The sequence below is a fragment of the Lathamus discolor genome, chromosome Z (genome assembly GCF_037157495.1).
Source record: "Lathamus discolor isolate bLatDis1 chromosome Z, bLatDis1.hap1, whole genome shotgun sequence".
In the NCBI taxonomy this organism is placed as follows: Eukaryota; Metazoa; Chordata; class Aves; order Psittaciformes; family Psittacidae; genus Lathamus; species Lathamus discolor.
The window spans coordinates 64,054,729-64,071,744 of NC_088909.1; the positions used below are offsets into that span (position 1 = coordinate 64,054,729).

Here is a 17,016-nt window from a genome sequence, read left to right on the forward strand (position 1 = left end):
ACAGTGCAGAACATAGTTCTGTGGAAGATGATTTGAATTCAGAGTCATGGCTCCTTCTGGCCAGTTGGTCAAGATGATATTACATTGGCACTACAGTCTCTGTAGTACCAACAAAAATAGTGGATAATATATAAACTGATAGTGCTGTTCCTGAAATTGTCACTAATAATGTTTTTAGTTTCTTTTGAGGATCACCTGGTAACTTTCTTTTTGTGCTAACCAACATACCTGCCCATGTAAAGATCCCACCATCATGTGTGAAAAAGCAGACTCACACTTTCATTGTCACAATGTGCGTGCTTTTGCCTCAAAACTTAGCTGACTTTAAAAGCTTGCAGTAAACAGTATGATGGTTCAAAGATGGTGCTACAGAATGACCACAGTCAATTTTGTATTTCCTTTTCTTGTACTTCTTTCTCCTTATAACCTGATTTTTTTTTTTTTCCTTTTTTTTGCCTTTTTTATGGTTTTGGTTTACATACTGCATTTTGCTTTCAATTCACAATATACCTCAGTAACTGATCTGTAATATATAATTTGAATGTTACACTTCCCACACTGTGAGAGTGTCAGGCCATTTGTACACTTAAACTGGAACAGTCCTGACTGTGGAAGATTTGGTTTGACATGTAGAGCTGATTCCAAATGTTTATTACTTTGCCCTTAATGCTTTGTATTACTAGACTTAATGGAGCAATTATCAATATTACATAAAGAAAAATGGCAATTCTGTGTAACTTGAATACTTAATATTGCCAATATTGCTTTCCCTTTTAAATGAACAATTTTCATGAGTGTACCAGGGGAAAAAAATTCTTGGATTTGGTTTTTTTTCTGTCTGTTTTGCTTTACACACACAAAGATTTCTAAACATCAGTGAAGAGATACTTTCACTGCCTTTTTGTTGTTGCATTAAAATTACAATGTAGATTAGATTATCTTATCTAAGTGCTGGAAAGTCAGTGGAAAAGACCGTGTGACAATGCAACTGTATGTATGAATTGAAACAGTACATACTTTATTCTCGCATTATGGGAAAACAAATAATTTGTTTTCAATCACAAATAGTGATTATAATTCTTGAAATGAGTATCAGAGGAAGATGAGCAAAATGTCAAAAAAGGATGTGTCAAGTCTGTGGCAAAATTCACTTTTTGGCTCATACAGGGGTCAGGAACACTTCCGCATAAGAAAAAAATATTTGAGTTGAATGGTAGACTTCTTTATCTGAGATGAAAATCTGTCTTTAATTTCTTTGACTGAGCAGGGCTGCAGTATGGTATGGAGGCAAAATGCAATCACCGTCACCCTAGCTGCAGGTAATGGAATTTATTTTAGTTGAATTTGAGTAAGTCAATGAAATTATGACAGCCTTTTAGCCTACTCATTTAAAATATATATGTAGTAAAGCACCCATATGAAATGAGCAAATAAATTGCTGGACTGAAGGTGTTTCTTTTCCAAAATGTCCAATAATTCTGACTTAAAATTAATGCAAATCTCAGAAAAGGAGACTTATCTTCCTTTATTTATTTTGATATTCCTCCCTAGAGATTGAGAGTGACAGCTTTTATCTGTTCTTACAAAATTAATAATTTAAATAATCAAATATTAGCTACCACCAATAGCTAAAATATTGCTGTAAACCCAAATAAAACCCTTTGTTTTCGCAATTTGTTCACTCAAACATTAAAATGCTTAATGCTTAATAAGTTACTGAGAAAGTCTTATTTAATCTTTAGAATATAGGTTTTAGAATTTTGTCTACTGCTGCAAGAAAAATAAACATGAATAGAGAATAAGGTACTCTAAATGCTAAACCTACCTTTCTTCAGAATAGAAAGTACTGAAAGCTGGGCAGTGAATAAGATTAATATGAGATTGTTTTCCTGTTTAAAAATGATTTAAAAAATCAGCTACAAAAGTATTCAGTTTTGTGAAAGTCCTGAGATTCAGATTTGCAAATTAATTATTAAAAAAATACACTTTAGAGTAAAAAGAAATTGTTATTTATTTATTTTTCCAAAAGACAGGTCATAATAAATTGCACATCATAGCAAATAGGTTCTTGTGAACACTCAGAAATTCCTGTCAGAAAGCTGTCATTCCCCACAGCTATACTTTAATTTCTGGTTTTCAAATTTCCTATTTACAGAAATATATCTGTGGAAGTGCAAGCTTCTTGCTAGTATCAGGAGGCCAATTGACAATGGGAATGCATTACTTATTTACTTGTCAGGGATGCATCTGGTTTCTAAAACCCACTGCATTAAGCTATTTGAAAGTTATTGCCCAACAAACCAGTTGCAAAAGGTATTATGCTGGCTAGTACGGCTTTTGGAGGACTTAACCAGGCACAGGTCATCAAGACAGACACTCATATTCTGAGTTTAAGACACACTGTTTTGCATAGGTTATTATTCAATCTGTGGAAGAGTATTAGAAGTGTTCCAGTGATCTGCACAGCAGTCAAGCTCTCCTTTCCAGCCCAGCAAAGAAAAATAATGATAGGACTTATATTCAGAAGTTGGAAGCCTTGGATTTAAATAATTCTCCTTCTGTATCAGATTTGCAAAAATATTCTCAAATTAACATTAAGGAATTGAGGACTATGGTGGAAAGGCAAAAGGGACACTGGTCTTTGTGCCTCTTCCTCTGCTGAAGGAAACCAGTCTTTCACGGACACATGGCTCTTCTGTGTAAATACACACATTTATGGGATTTTTATAATGAATCTCACATATATCAACATCCAAAGTTCCTTGAGTCTAAAGATTATTTGGGAATTTTTTCTTCTTTTTTTTTTTGTTTGTTTTTGTTTGTATTAGTTTTTTGTTTGTTTTTAAGTTTGTTAGGTTTTTTTTTTTTTTTTTTTTTTGTGTGTGTTTTTTTTCTACTTTGTATACAATTCTAACTTTCTCCATTCAGGAAAACTTAAAAGCCACATATTTTTCTATGAGATGCAGAACAAAGAGTCACCAGTTTTGGACATTTGGAGAGCAGAAGTTCACGACAGCATGTAAAGTCATAGATAATTGTCAAAAAGAGTATTCTGCTATTGAAAACCACTGGGGCTGAAAGGTCAAACTGAGTCTCTGATTGTGAATTTACGTGAGTGACAAATTCCAGTTAATAATCCTGCTGCTGTACTCATTGGTAAAATGTCCTACGTGTTCAAAGGTGAACATATGACATTGTAAGTTGAAACTTTCCATCTTTGCTCAGGTAAATTAAACCTATTGAAAACTGAGCAAAACCTACAGTATTTGGTTGGTTAAGCTAACAATAAAACTCAAAAATTCAGTTCCATCAGGAATTGAATACAATGCTGATATTTTAGCATTTTTATTTCTATATGTGAACACACAAATACTTAAATACACATACACAAAGGCTTCTGAGCTGTTTCTAACAGTTTTGACCATAAGCACTCGAAAGGTTGAGATACTGGTTTTCCAAAATGCTTGAACAGATAAATAAACGAGTATCTCCATTTAAGTCAACGAAGTACCTAACATGTCTAAAGCAAAGCCTGAATTTAAACAGCAACTGAATTATGAAATTATCCTTTTTATAATTCTAGGATTAGCCAATCCACTAAATAGGAAGTGATAAACAGTAGGACACTTGTCCACCCTGTGTAAACAGGGCATAAGACTGGTGTTTCTGCAAGAAAAAGAGATTTCTTTTCGTGTGGTATGTTCAGTGATGCTGAATCTTGGTTTATGGTAATGGGTCATTATTACATACCTGTTACTCAAAGGTCAGTCAGAAAGCTCCTGGGCAACAGCAGCAGATCTCTTAACTGTATTCTGAACTCTAAAGCTCTTCATTGGATCAGGTCCGCTACCTTCTCCGTTTTCTGCACACGAACCCTCAGCAGGGACTTTCATCACCAGTCCTGCATTCTTCAACAGGTAGTACCACTTTGGTTAAACCTAATTTCAGAAACTCAGCATCAGTTTGATAAAATTCTGACTATTTGCTAAAGCAAAGCACAGCATCTGTGACCACAGAACAGTATATGGGCTGGATTCTGCCTTCTCCACATAGAGATGTTTTTAGGACAACATTCCACTTCTCTAAATACAGAACAAAGCTGTATCAAATTATTTTGAAAGATTCCTGTCTTTTCTATTACTCTTTTATGCTAGGCCAGCTGTATGAAGGGAATCTGCAAATCCTCTTGGAGAAACTCTCTAAAAAATAAGCTTTCTAAAATTGATATCCTGCATACTACCTAGACTGTACCTGTAGTGTAGCATATGTGTTTGTAACATGGTGAAGAAGCTGTCCCAAAATGCAAGAAACACTTTAGTCAACATCAAATAAATTGAGCAATTTTTTCTTCCCTTTTTCTTTTCTAGACATTTGAAAGCAAGTGATGTGATCACCTAGGCCAAACTTCCCCCAGAGCACACTCTTTGCTGACATGCAGGGCAGTTTTAGCAATCTGATCCATGCCAGTCTCTTCCAGTTTTGTACAGACTGAGCCACTGTTTTCAGTTCAGTTAGGAAATTCTAAATGATAAATTTGCTATACATATTGAAAACATTTAAACATTGAAAAGATTTTAGCTCTAAACCAGGAATTGTTTCAGTTGAAAAAAATTGAATTTGCAGTTTGAGTTTGTGCTTCCTATAAATGTGTTGAATAATAAGAACCTCTAATTTTGTCTCTTGCTTTCAGAAGATCAAGTAAATATTACAACAGTGTGTCTGATAAAACCAGCAGGTTTATGACGTAGAACTTTATTTTCTGATGCCATTTTCTCCGTAACATAATCTCATCTGCTTCCTTCTGGCTGATGATACAAAATATTAAGTTAATATTGCTTTTCTCGTCAACTATAATTGAGAGCAACTCTGTAATTTTCAGCCATAGCCTATTATGCCATCTATTTTTGCACTGAAAATAAATCCGGAACTCCGAAAGCCTCAGTTCATTCAGATCTTTTTTTTTTGACCACGCTTGGTAACTTCTACACAGAACATGAAGTTAGGTTATCAAGTTGCTTTCAGTGTCCAATAGTTCAATGCTGTTAGGCCAACATGACTTGTTTTATTGAAAAATTCCTGTTGTTTTTACCTGCAGCACCTATATTGACCTACCAAAAAACTGCTGAATTTCTTAACCTTTTCTCCACTGCAAAGAGCCTTTATATCAGATGAATGCTATATATGCAGACTTTGGGAACAATGTTCAATTAGATCACAGTTAAGCACAGATTAAAAAAAAGTAATTGAATAATGTACACAATTTAAGCACTTTCTTGAGGACTTGGCTGAACTGGGACCTGCAGGTCACATGCACAGTGCCCGTCTTCCTTTTCATGCTAACTTTACATGACACTAAATCTTTCATTCAGTAAACCAGTACGTTAGTGCTTGGCCATTCAGCACTGTCAATCTTGAAGTAGATATAGCCTTCACTGATCATGCAGTGTTGCCATTATTTTGAAACACCATGCTGTACCATCCTCCAGTGTTAACTGAAATCAGTGTTAACGATGGGCAAGATTCAGGGGCCAATTGCATAAAATTTGGTCCTGGAGGGAGTCCTATAATGAGCTTTTAGACTAATGCAAAAATCCAAACTATTGCTGTGAAACAACAGCAAAACTGATGCTGCAGTCTGAGAAGTTTCTGGAAGGAACTAAGGTATCTAATTACCAGGATTTCATCACCGTCAGTATAATCACCTTTCCTTTGAAGAAATGAGATGTTTTTCAGAGAGTTATTAGATGGAACAGCTGTAAGAAAAGACCTTTTCTTAGCAATAAAACAAGATACTTTGTTCAAACTGCACTGGAGACTGAAAAAACCCAGAGAAATCTTGGCCAAATTGCTTAATGATCTCTGGCACTGGCACAGATACCTTGAGCAAAATACAGTCAATTGCTGTCTTCAAATTCCACTTCACGCTACTATGTGAAAGGCTTTTTTTGCATTTCAAGACATCCTGGGTTTTTCTGTAGAAAGCTGTGATCCAAAAATATCTGACACACCTCCCTGTATTTTTGTTTTTTAAAGGAATCAGAAAGGCTATACCGATTATGAATAAATAATATTCAACCAAACATTTGCTATCCAACAATCTCTGGCTAATATCTGCTAACAAAAGTATAGAGACTTACATTCAAGTGCAGGGAAGTCACCAATATATAGATAAACATTTTGAAAACAAAGCATGACATCTCAGTAAATGGTCAAGCTGAAATTTTGATATGGCAAGGCAAATTCAGGAAGCGGTTTTAGTCTAAATGCATCAAACAATTTTGATTACCGTTGTTATTATTGTCAATCCATGCGTAACTACTCAGATGACTTGGCCTGTCATTCTCCTATTTCGTGTATCACGCAAAGCAAAAAGAGAAGGTATTTTGAAGGGATAATTATGTCTGACCAAGCCTTTACTCAAATATCAATGAAACAGGCATTACCAGTATGATAATATTCTTCTTTCTTAACAAACATGGCAAGAACAATGTCTGCATTAAAGCCAGAGCTGACATAAATCAAAAGTGCTGCAGCATGTATACAGTCATGACTTACACTTGCTGATCATCATGAAGCAGACTTTCAAAGAGCAATTTGTTCAGCATGAAATAAGAAAAAAAATGTGCTTTGCACATGGACTAGAACCTTATGTTGCAAGAAAAAGCTGGTTTAACTGTTATCATTTTGTCTTCAAATATGTCCAATTTTCCATTGATTTGAAGAGACCAAAGCAAAGCAGGCAAAGAAAAAGAAAGAAAAGGAATGAAAAAGTGAGGCTTGTAGTAAAAGATGAAGACATTGGAAGTAGGAAAATTCTCATTCTTTAAGTCCATGTTCATTGTCAGATACAGTGAAAATACTTGAGAAATGCCTGTTTATATACATAATGAACAAGTAAAAACTCTTTGCAGAGCTCTCTTTCCTTCTCGTATGTAAATAATGTGTACCTTTTTCACCTTTCATATGGTGAAATGCCCATTAAGCTTTCAACCATGCTGAAATCCATCTTATTTATTGCTACATTTGGTATTATTCTTCACCTTATATCTTGTACATTTGCATAGTGGTGTCATCACTGGATGGCCTTATGGACTGTTAATTTAAATTGATGCAAGCTTTTGAACTAAATGCACTGCTTCTATTTTACTGGATTTTCGTAACAACAGCAATAGCAATATAAACAGAGACATCGCTAAAAAAACCCAAACCAAAACAAATAAAAACAGTGAGTGACATGAGATTATTTTACTTGAGGAATAAGACCTTTCAGGAAATTAACATACACCATGTGACAATTGCTGTATTGCTCATCAGACTGACATCTCAGAAGGACATCATAAAACCTCAAGAACTGAATCATTTAAGGTGCAATCAAAGCCCCTGACTCCAGACAGCAAAGGTAGTATCAGGCTGTTTTATAGAACAAAGGTAAGCCGTCTTCAATGTAAACCCATTAGTTCCAGTCTTCCCCACTACAGACGTACACTCTTCCTCTCTGCAACAACTTACTATGTATTTAAAGACTGTTATCATGCCATCTGATGTTCCCTGAGAAGCATTTTCAGTGCTTAATACTTTATGGCATCAAGTGCCACATTTGAATTTGTTTTAAATTTTGGGCAACCACATATGCAAGGTTTTTTTGAGATTTCTGAGTATGCTGAAAGTATGAAATTTAATATAGCAGACGTACACCCAGCTAGCATTTAAACTTTCATTTCTCTACTCTGTATTTTCACTGCTTTTCATAGTAAAAATTTTCATAGTGCATTTTTTTCTCATCATCCCATATTTCTTAGGCTACATATTATCTGACTGCAACACTTAAGCTTCTTCTGAGGTGAAACAGCCATGGTTTTCTCTCTTACCTTTTTGCTTACAAAAATTACTAAGCTATAATCCTATGAGTAATAATTTAGTGCAGCCACCCACAACTCTAAACTCTATGACTATTCTGATTTATTCTTAGTGGAACATTGTCCTGCTAAGATTTCTGTGTTCTCATTTCTTGCTAGCTACTTTGGTTTTGTTTGTTTTGTCAGCAGCATGAGCCACTCACCCATTTTCCTTGTTCCTCAGAGGGTTTTTCCTCTTACATAAACACATAACACTGGTGTTTTCTGAGAGTACTCTTTTTTCCATTTCTTGAATTCTGCTTTCAGAGATAAACAATTTTGCTTCATTGCCTCGGGATGAACACTCTTGTTTATCAATCTTTCCTATATTTAAACAGGTCTCTGAGAGTGACAGCAACTGCAGGGTAGGAGAGATAGAAGTTCAGCTTCCTTATGCCTGGAGCCAGACTGGGGAGGCAGAGCTGTGACAGTTCTTCATGGTTCCTCAGGAACAGAATCCCCAGTTGCACTGGTTGTTCTGCCTACAGTGTGCCAGATGAGGAAGTACAACTCCTTCATCCCACACATTATATAAAGACAGGTGTTTTCAGCTTATTCAGATATTAGAACAGAATAGGATACCCTGTACAAGAAGGATAACAAAATCAGGGTGTGCTTGAACAGCAAACTTAAGACATCAGTGCAGCATGGATAGCCACAGCTTTAGTCTAACAGGCACAGGCAGCAACAGCATCAAAATGCAGAAGCACAAAATTAGTGTGGGCTGGCAACTGCGAGCTGGCAAGGTGATCATGGGGGCTCCACTCAGATCCATACCTCTACAGCATCACTGCTATTTTCCCTGTGCCAGACAAGTAAAGGCTAACTTAAACCCCTGCCCCGCAATTGCAATCACTCCTCTGCTGAGGTGAAGAAATAGCTTGAAGGCTTTCCTTATTAATTAAGAAATCCCTCTGGATTGTTCTTGATCAGCTGCTGCCCAGGCAACATTGCAACAGGCAAATTCAGTCACCTGACACCATTAGGGCACTCGAACAAGGTTCTGTATTAAATTAGCCCATTTTCCTAAGAACAAGTAAAGGTTCAGCAAATTTTGCAGTTTATTCCACATGTACTTTTTACACATCTAGCTTTGGTCTAAAAAGTAACAATATCCTAGACTCTCTTAAACTTGTAGGGTTCAATTTTTTATTTTTTATTTGCTTAAATCTCACTAAATATAAACAGAGACTTGTACACGTTGTGTACCTAACAAGCTGTTACTGTTAGGAGGATAAATTCATCTTCACATTTATTTCAGTCAGTTCTGAAACAACTACAGCTTGCAACTGTGTGAGAACTTTACCATTTCTGTTATTGCATAATGATGACAATATTTCTGGTCCTACTGTTTACAGCTAGGCTTTGTCAAGAGGAACTATCTTCAGAATCACAGAATTTTGCAACCTTTAGCATGTGCATTTGCCAGCCTTGAAAATATAAGCCACTTGAAAATGTTATGAAGATGTCTGCACAACTTTTCTGATGTAACACATCTCCAGTCAGATTTCATCTGTGAAATAAAGATTAGAACAAAAAGGCAGACTGTACATGAACAATCTCAGCTTACCAAAATGTACTCTGACCTGAAATGCAAGCAGGAAAACACACTGAAGTGGGACACATCCTCCCAAAGAGTTAGAAACAAAGAATCCTCGGTGCTGTGGCTGAGTAAGTTACAAATACATCTTAGATGTCACTCAGGAGTGTTCAGTTGTAGTGAAGATAAGATTCCCAAACTCCTGAATAGGTGTCATGTTTAGAGTAATTGCCTGTCATACATGTGTATACTCATGTGTTTCAACAATGGTTTGAGGAGGGTTTTTTTAGGGACACAAGAAAAAATCAGTTTCTACTATTTTTGGGGGCCCTTGGCCTTGCTGACGTACCATTTCCCAGCTGCAGCTTTTATTTCTGGGCATATTAGTCCAGTAGGACGAATACTGAAACTCATAATGTTCATTTAAAATAAACAATGAAATGTTGAAGATGATCTTTTGTTACCAGTCCAGTAGCAAAATTGTTTGGATTATGGATTTTTTTGCAATTTTTATATATTTGCAGTTATGGATTGCAAACCCTAAATTTACTACTAGAATAAATCATTCTGTAATCCACTGCACTAAATGATTACAACTAATATGCCGTCACTTACATCACATTAATTTTTTGCATTGGGAAAGATATCATGATGTGCACTCTCCACACATACCTGTATTAATATCTGTCTTGGGTTTTTTTGTCATTTTCTCTCCTAGATTTTTCTCTCTATCTGAGCAACAGACACACTGAGAAACATGCCTGAGCAAAGCAATGATTACAGGGTTGTTGTGTTTGGAGCTGGAGGAGTGGGCAAAAGTTCTTTGGTCTTGAGGTTTGTGAAGGGCACTTTCAGAGAGAGCTACATCCCTACTATCGAAGACACCTACCGTCAGGTGATCAGCTGTGATAAGAGCATCTGCACTTTACAGATAACTGACACTACAGGGAGCCATCAATTTCCAGCCATGCAACGTCTTTCTATTTCTAAAGGACATGCTTTCATTTTGGTTTACTCTATCACTAGCCGACAGTCCTTGGAGGAACTCAAACCAATCTATGAGCAAATATGTCAGATTAAAGGAGACATAGAAAACATCCCAATAATGCTGGTGGGGAACAAAAATGATGAGAATCAAAATCGAGAGGTGGACAGCAGCGAAGGAGAAGCCATGGCTAAGAAGTGGAAATGTGCCTTCATGGAGACCTCTGCCAAGCTGAACCACAATGTCAAAGAGTTATTCCAAGAATTGCTAAACCTTGAGAAACGCAGGACTGTGAGTTTACAAATTGATGGCAAAAAAAGCAAGCAGCAGAAAAGGAAAGAGAAGCTGAAAGGCAAATGTGTGGTGATGTGAAATTGCACTGTCAGAAGTCAATCATGCAATCTCACCTGTCTGACAATACTCATATAAAACCTGCAGATAGCAAACAACCATGGAAGACCCTTTTCATTAGTATCTGTTTTAAAAGAAATATTTTGAATTAAAAAAAAATTATTTACTGTAGTTACTATGAAAAAAAACCCCAACAATTAAAATCATGTACTCCACCTTCTAGTGAAAAAAATCAGGAAGCAAGAGAAGGATGGGCCAGAATATCTAATTTTGTGATTTACAGAAGAAAAGAAATTTCATCCTTAGCATAATGCAAAAGTTTTGGAAAGTCAGCTTCATATTACTTTTGTTTCATGTAACTGCAAGAGACTGCAATGCATAATGTTGGAAGAAAAACAAGGAAATGGCCGTAAAGAAACCTAGAACTATAAAATGCATGCTGAATGGTGTTATGACATCCTTTTAAGAATGTTACGGACAATTCTGTGCAATTTTCATTACGGACTGCTGGGGCACTGTGCATAACGCAGTACGGGATCTGACAAATAAACAAACTATTTCACACTGAAAGGAAGTGTGAGGGTAGCAGTTAAAAGGTATGGATATTCTCTCTACCCTCGAGCATGAGATTTCTTTCCTGTATGTTTCAGTGTTTGAACTGAAAGATGATGAAAATCCAGCCCCTATAGGAGAGATGCAAATCATCCTTTCTGGACCCATCACTTCGAGAATCACTTTTGCTTCTGGCCTCAATGTATTTCAGAAAAGCAGATGTTTTCCTGTGGAGAATGTCAGATTGTACAGAAATGGTGTACATAAACAAACAGAAAGCTTCCCCAGGGAGGACTGGCTGGGAAGTCCCCTGCAAAAGCCTCTATGGGAAAGGCTCCCTTCAAATGCTGCTGATGGTTAATAGTGAATGAAAGGAAAGTCTATTGAACTGGTAGTACCCTTGGAGAGGTGTCAATATAGTATACAAAATTTTTATTTAAATTACCAAATAGCTGAGTGAAATGTCTTTACTATATTTCAATTAGAATGCTTTTTCATTCATGCACTACTAGATCTATTGCCTTTATATTGTCTGAAGGGGTATATATTAACCATTTAAACTCATGATTCGAACTGCTGTGACTACAGAATCAAATCCTGTATCTGGAATTAGGGCCCACAAAGGACCCTAGGAGAAGATTTCCTGGGGTAAGTAGTACAGGATTTGGCATGTTAAGACTTGCAGTCAGTACTGCGTTACAATGCAATACGAAGTTCAGAATAGAAAAAGCTGGTTTAAACCACCTTTTCAGGGGCAACTGCTCTTTTCCAAACCTTTGGAAGGGGAATAATATTACAAAATGTGAGCTTTTCCAGATCTCTCTCCAAAGCTTTTTTAAAACAAAGATGAATAAGTAAAATATGTATTCTAATGATAACAAAGACCATCTAACATAAAAGAAGCACATACAGTTTTTAAAAGACACATCAAAGTTGTATAAGCTACAATTTGCACCTTAGGAGCTTCTCTGAAATAATAAAACAAACCACCCTACTTTGGTGAATGTTTATGTTGAAATCATACTATGGGAAAATTCAGTCAAGTACTAGTATTATTAGTATGCATGCTGTTGCATTATAAATATCTTCTAGGAGCTGTTCAAATGCAGTATTTGCATTAAAAATTGTTACCTTGTTCATCTTAGAGTTATTGCTTGCTTACCTTCAACATTTCAATCAAGCGTGCAGTCATTTTGCAGGTAGAGTATACATTCCTTTGAGCAAGAATTGATATTAACATTGTCTAGAAAAGAGCACAAATTTTATCATTCACTCAGAAAAAATTTTGGCACCATTAAAATCAAGTGTAACACTACTGCTGATGTCAAAGAATACAGAATTTTGTGTGCTTTATTCATTGCATCAGAAAATTAGAGAAAGCATGAAAAAAAACCCTAAGGCTTTTACTTAACAGTAAATTCCTGGCTCTTACATGATGCTTTTTCTCCATAAAAATCAAAGCACTTCACAAAAAAAGGACAGCATCTTAACGCCTCAGGTGGTGAAACTGACGCATGAAGAGAGTAAGCAACTACACATAGGTTACCCAGCAGGCTAGCTGTATACCCAGGAACAAAACCAGATTTCCTCAGTCCCAGGCCAGTGCTCACTCTGCATTTGATCTGACTGCCACTTCACATTCTTGGCTAACTTCCAAAGCACGTAAAGAAAACTGGTATGGCTTAACAGCTAAGTGCATCTTTTTCTTGTCAGTCTGTCAAAAGATCAAACAATATTTACAGATCAGGGATGTGAAACATTTAAAACCACTACATTTCTTAGGTCTTTTATAAATATTTAAACATCTGTTTGTAAGCAGACAGCTGACAATGCTCATCTTCGCAGCAATGGATTCCACTAATGAAATGGAAAATCAAAAGAATGATCACACTTAAGGAGTAATGGGTCATATATAGAGGTCAGCAGTACAGAGGTCTCCTGCTGATGCTAATACACCGGTGCCAAAGGTCATCATGCATGACACATGCTGAAGCAGCCAGCATGGAATAATGACATAAACTGAAAGAAAAAAAAAAAAAGGCCATATAAAGACAAGGATCCTTTTAACATTATTGGTCATTTTAACTGAAGGAATTTTTTACGTAGTAAAGAATCTTGCAGAAGTAGAATATAGGGGATCTAATTACTCATAAGCTAGAACTGCAAGATATTTCAGGCTGAAATTTGGCCCTGGACTTTCTCGGAATGTGCCTCATAGCAAGTGAGAAGTAAGTTTATGGCAAAGGTGGAAATCAAACAAGTAGCTGTCAATGTCAGGCTTGAGGACCATTTCCTTTAATTCCCAGTTGATTCCTCACCTGCTATAAAATAAGCCATGAGTTATTTCATGGACTTGCATGTATCAAAGCAAGGCCAATACAGAAGCAATATTACGTGACCACAGATTCGAAAGAGAACGCATTTTATACCCTTGCATTGTTGTCCTAGTTTATACTACTAGTTTTTACATATCTTACATACTTGTGAGCTGATTTAAAGCATTTGTTTTGCTATTACTTATACAATTATTTTTTTTAACACAGAAAAAAAAACATTTTCAGTTAAATACAGAAAATATACAGCTTTATTACATTTTGTGTTTGGGAATGTGATATAACAAACTCTTTAAAATATACAGGAAAAACATTGCATATTTAAGCCATGTAAGATCTACAGTGAATTTTGGCAACCAGAAAATATGATCTAGACAAAATGACTCTTTACAATGCATGTCTTTTCTATGTATATGTGAAATATTAAGATATATAGTTATCATGAAAATGTGTTGTTGCAATTTCATTAGCAAATATTTTACTCAAAACCTCTGGATATGAAGTAATTTGTGCCTACAAGTTTCTATGTTTCTGGTGACCTGAACATACAAAATAAAGTTTTAAATGGAAACACAAGTTTGGAAGAATCCTTGTTGGTGCCTGCATTGTTTTTATTATGTAAGTACATTAAGTATGTAGTTTTTTAAAGTTTCATGCAGTAAAATTTTCAAAGGCAACTCTCTAAATAAATAAATAGCTACTTACATGTTAGGTAGTGTCCTAAAGTCTTCAGCTGTACAGATCAGAGTCCTGAAAAGTCCTGAGAGAACTGGAGCAGTATCATCTTATCTAACATATACCTTTCTTTTATTATACTGTGCAGACACCTACACTTCCAAAGCAGTCTGCCTTCATAAAACACAGATTATCCATGGGTGTATCTTTTGGCCATCAAAAAGCAAAACAGTTCTGCAACCTAGCCTGTGTTTTATTATTTATTTTAAAATAACAACAGATGAAACTCGATGCTTGTGCAAAATTGAAACTTATTATATGGATCCTTCTATTCCTCCTCATTTCTATCAAATTCCTGATGTTTTTGCAAACTACTAAACTACTGCATATTATGTTGCCACCTGTTAAAAAAAAAAGGGCAAATATAATACTTTGGCACTTCTTGCAAGTCACGAGATGTGGTAACACTTGTTCAGTTAAATAATCATTTCTGTATGTAAGGGAGGGATCAACAAACAAGCTTGAACACTCAGGCTCATTGGTAGGCATTTGAACCAGTGATGAAACATTGAGTATTAAATGCAGTTTTCATATCACTCTGAAATAGTTGGACATAGTAGTCCACAAAGCTTTTTATTTTTAGTAAAAGACACCCTAGAACTCCTAATAAATACTATCATTCATTTTCATCTAATACACCGTCATTTACTATGCTTAGCCCTGATTCTGACACAGCCCACTGTGGAAAAGTGAATGTGCCCAGTTACGTCCTGGGGTTTGTACAATATACTCAGTAACTGTTTTTCAGATGTTTGCCCTATAGTATTCCACAGAAGCACCACAAAATTTGCCTCCCTCTGAATTTTTTGTCATTTGTTACTACTCCAATTTCCCACGGGAAGTATTTTCATTGTTACCACATAACCTGATTAAATTGTGAATATGTACTTGTCATATTTAGTTCACTGGCATTTTAACTGGCGTGTCCCACACACCTTTTTGGCATATTTTCTAATTAATTCACAGGTTTATTTCATGCAGCAAATGGTGCCTGAAGTCCAGCTCTACTAAAACTGCAAAGATAGGGAGAGAAGAGTTTAAGCACCTTTGAAAGTACACACCTGGATGCTCCTTGTGAAGGACACAGACTACTCTAAACCAGATGGATATGGGGTTTAGAGAAAGTATTAAGCCTCTTCAGTTTCCTATAGTTTACCTTGGTCAAGCACCACTTTACATAATGAGTCAGAATGGACTTATTGAAAATCATAATGGAACTGAAGCAGAAAAGAACATTCGTTGTTCAGTCAGATGTATTTATTCCTCATTCAGATGCCAAGAAAAGGCACAATAGATCCTACAAGTACATCTCTGTCTTGATGTGGTTAGTAGGTCAAGAGAGGTTCTCCTCCCCCTCTACTCAGCCTTGGTGAGGCCGCATCTGGAATATTGCGTCCAGTTCTGGGCCCCTCTGTTCAAGAAGGACAGGGAATTGCTTGAAGGAGTCCAGCGCAGAGCCACAAAGATGATTAAGGGAGTGGAACATCTCCCTTATGAGGAGAGGCTGAGGGAGCTGGGTCTCTTTAGCTTGCAAAAGAGGAGACTGAGGGGTGACCTCATCAATGTTTACAAATATGTGAAGGGTAGGTGTCAGGATGATGGAGCTAGGCTTTTTTCAGTGATATCCAGTGATAGGACAAGGGGCAATGGGTGTAAACTGGAACATAGGAAGTTCCACGTTAACATCAGGAAGAACTTCTTTACTGTAAGAGTGACAGAGCACTGGAACAGGTTGCCCAGGGGAGTTGTGGAGTCTCCTACACTGGAGATATTCAAGGCCCGCCTGGACAAGTTCCTGTGTGATGTACTGTAGGTTACCCTGCTCTTGCAGGGGGGTTGGACTAGATGATCTTTTTAGGTCCCTTCCAACCCTTGGGATTCTGTGATTCTGTGATTCTGTGATTCTGAAAGCTGTGGATGACATCATCTGTCACATGAAAGAAATACAAATACAAACTGTATTTGTATTCATTTCAGTAAAAAAAAAAAAAAAAAAGCAGGAAGAAGTGTTTTTCCATACGGGCTGTATGGCAAATATTTTTTTCTGTATATAAGAGGAGAAGGATCATTTTACATTAGCTTTCAGAGAGAGATGGGGAGAGCGTGGATGTGCCAGTCACTTAACATATACCTCCTTTACAGCAACTTTTGCTCAGCGTTGTTGTAAAGATCCTTTTCATCCATTACTTCCCTTCCACATCTGGTTCAGCTCCTGCTGCAGGTCAACTTGGTCCTTAAAAACAGACTATTAATTTATCCAAGATTAGGCACTCTCAAAATTCACAACATAATGGCGCTGTATGCTTAGGCATATTAATTTAATTCCAGATTTAACCTGTGGGCCACCTGTCACTTGCACAGTTGGATCATTATAATAAAGAGGTAGGAGAAATATAATTTGGTGGATAAAGTGGGAAATGGTAAAGCCAAAAGTTTTTACATGAATTTACTATTGCTCAGGGACTTCTGAGATCAAGGAGGGCTCCTAAATGTATTTTAAAAACAAAAATCAATATTCTGTAGTCACGCTGAAGTGCACTAACGAGCACTGCTGTTAGGGACATCACAACAGTAGGTTACACAGGAGAGAAATTGCTCAGGGATCAGCAGGGAGAAGGGCAAGTG

At 36.5% G+C, this 17,016-nt stretch overlaps 1 protein-coding gene across 1 annotated transcript; it reads left to right on the plus strand.

The window, feature by feature from the left end:
• The first annotated feature begins 10,192 nt into the window (after positions 1-10,192).
• DIRAS2 (DIRAS family GTPase 2) lies at positions 10,193-10,871 on the plus strand. Its single transcript, XM_065662189.1, has one exon. The coding sequence runs from the start codon at positions 10,193-10,195 to the stop codon at positions 10,790-10,792; it is 600 nt and encodes a 199-aa protein (XP_065518261.1). The 3' UTR covers positions 10,793-10,871.
• The last annotated feature ends 6,145 nt before the right edge of the window (positions 10,872-17,016 follow it).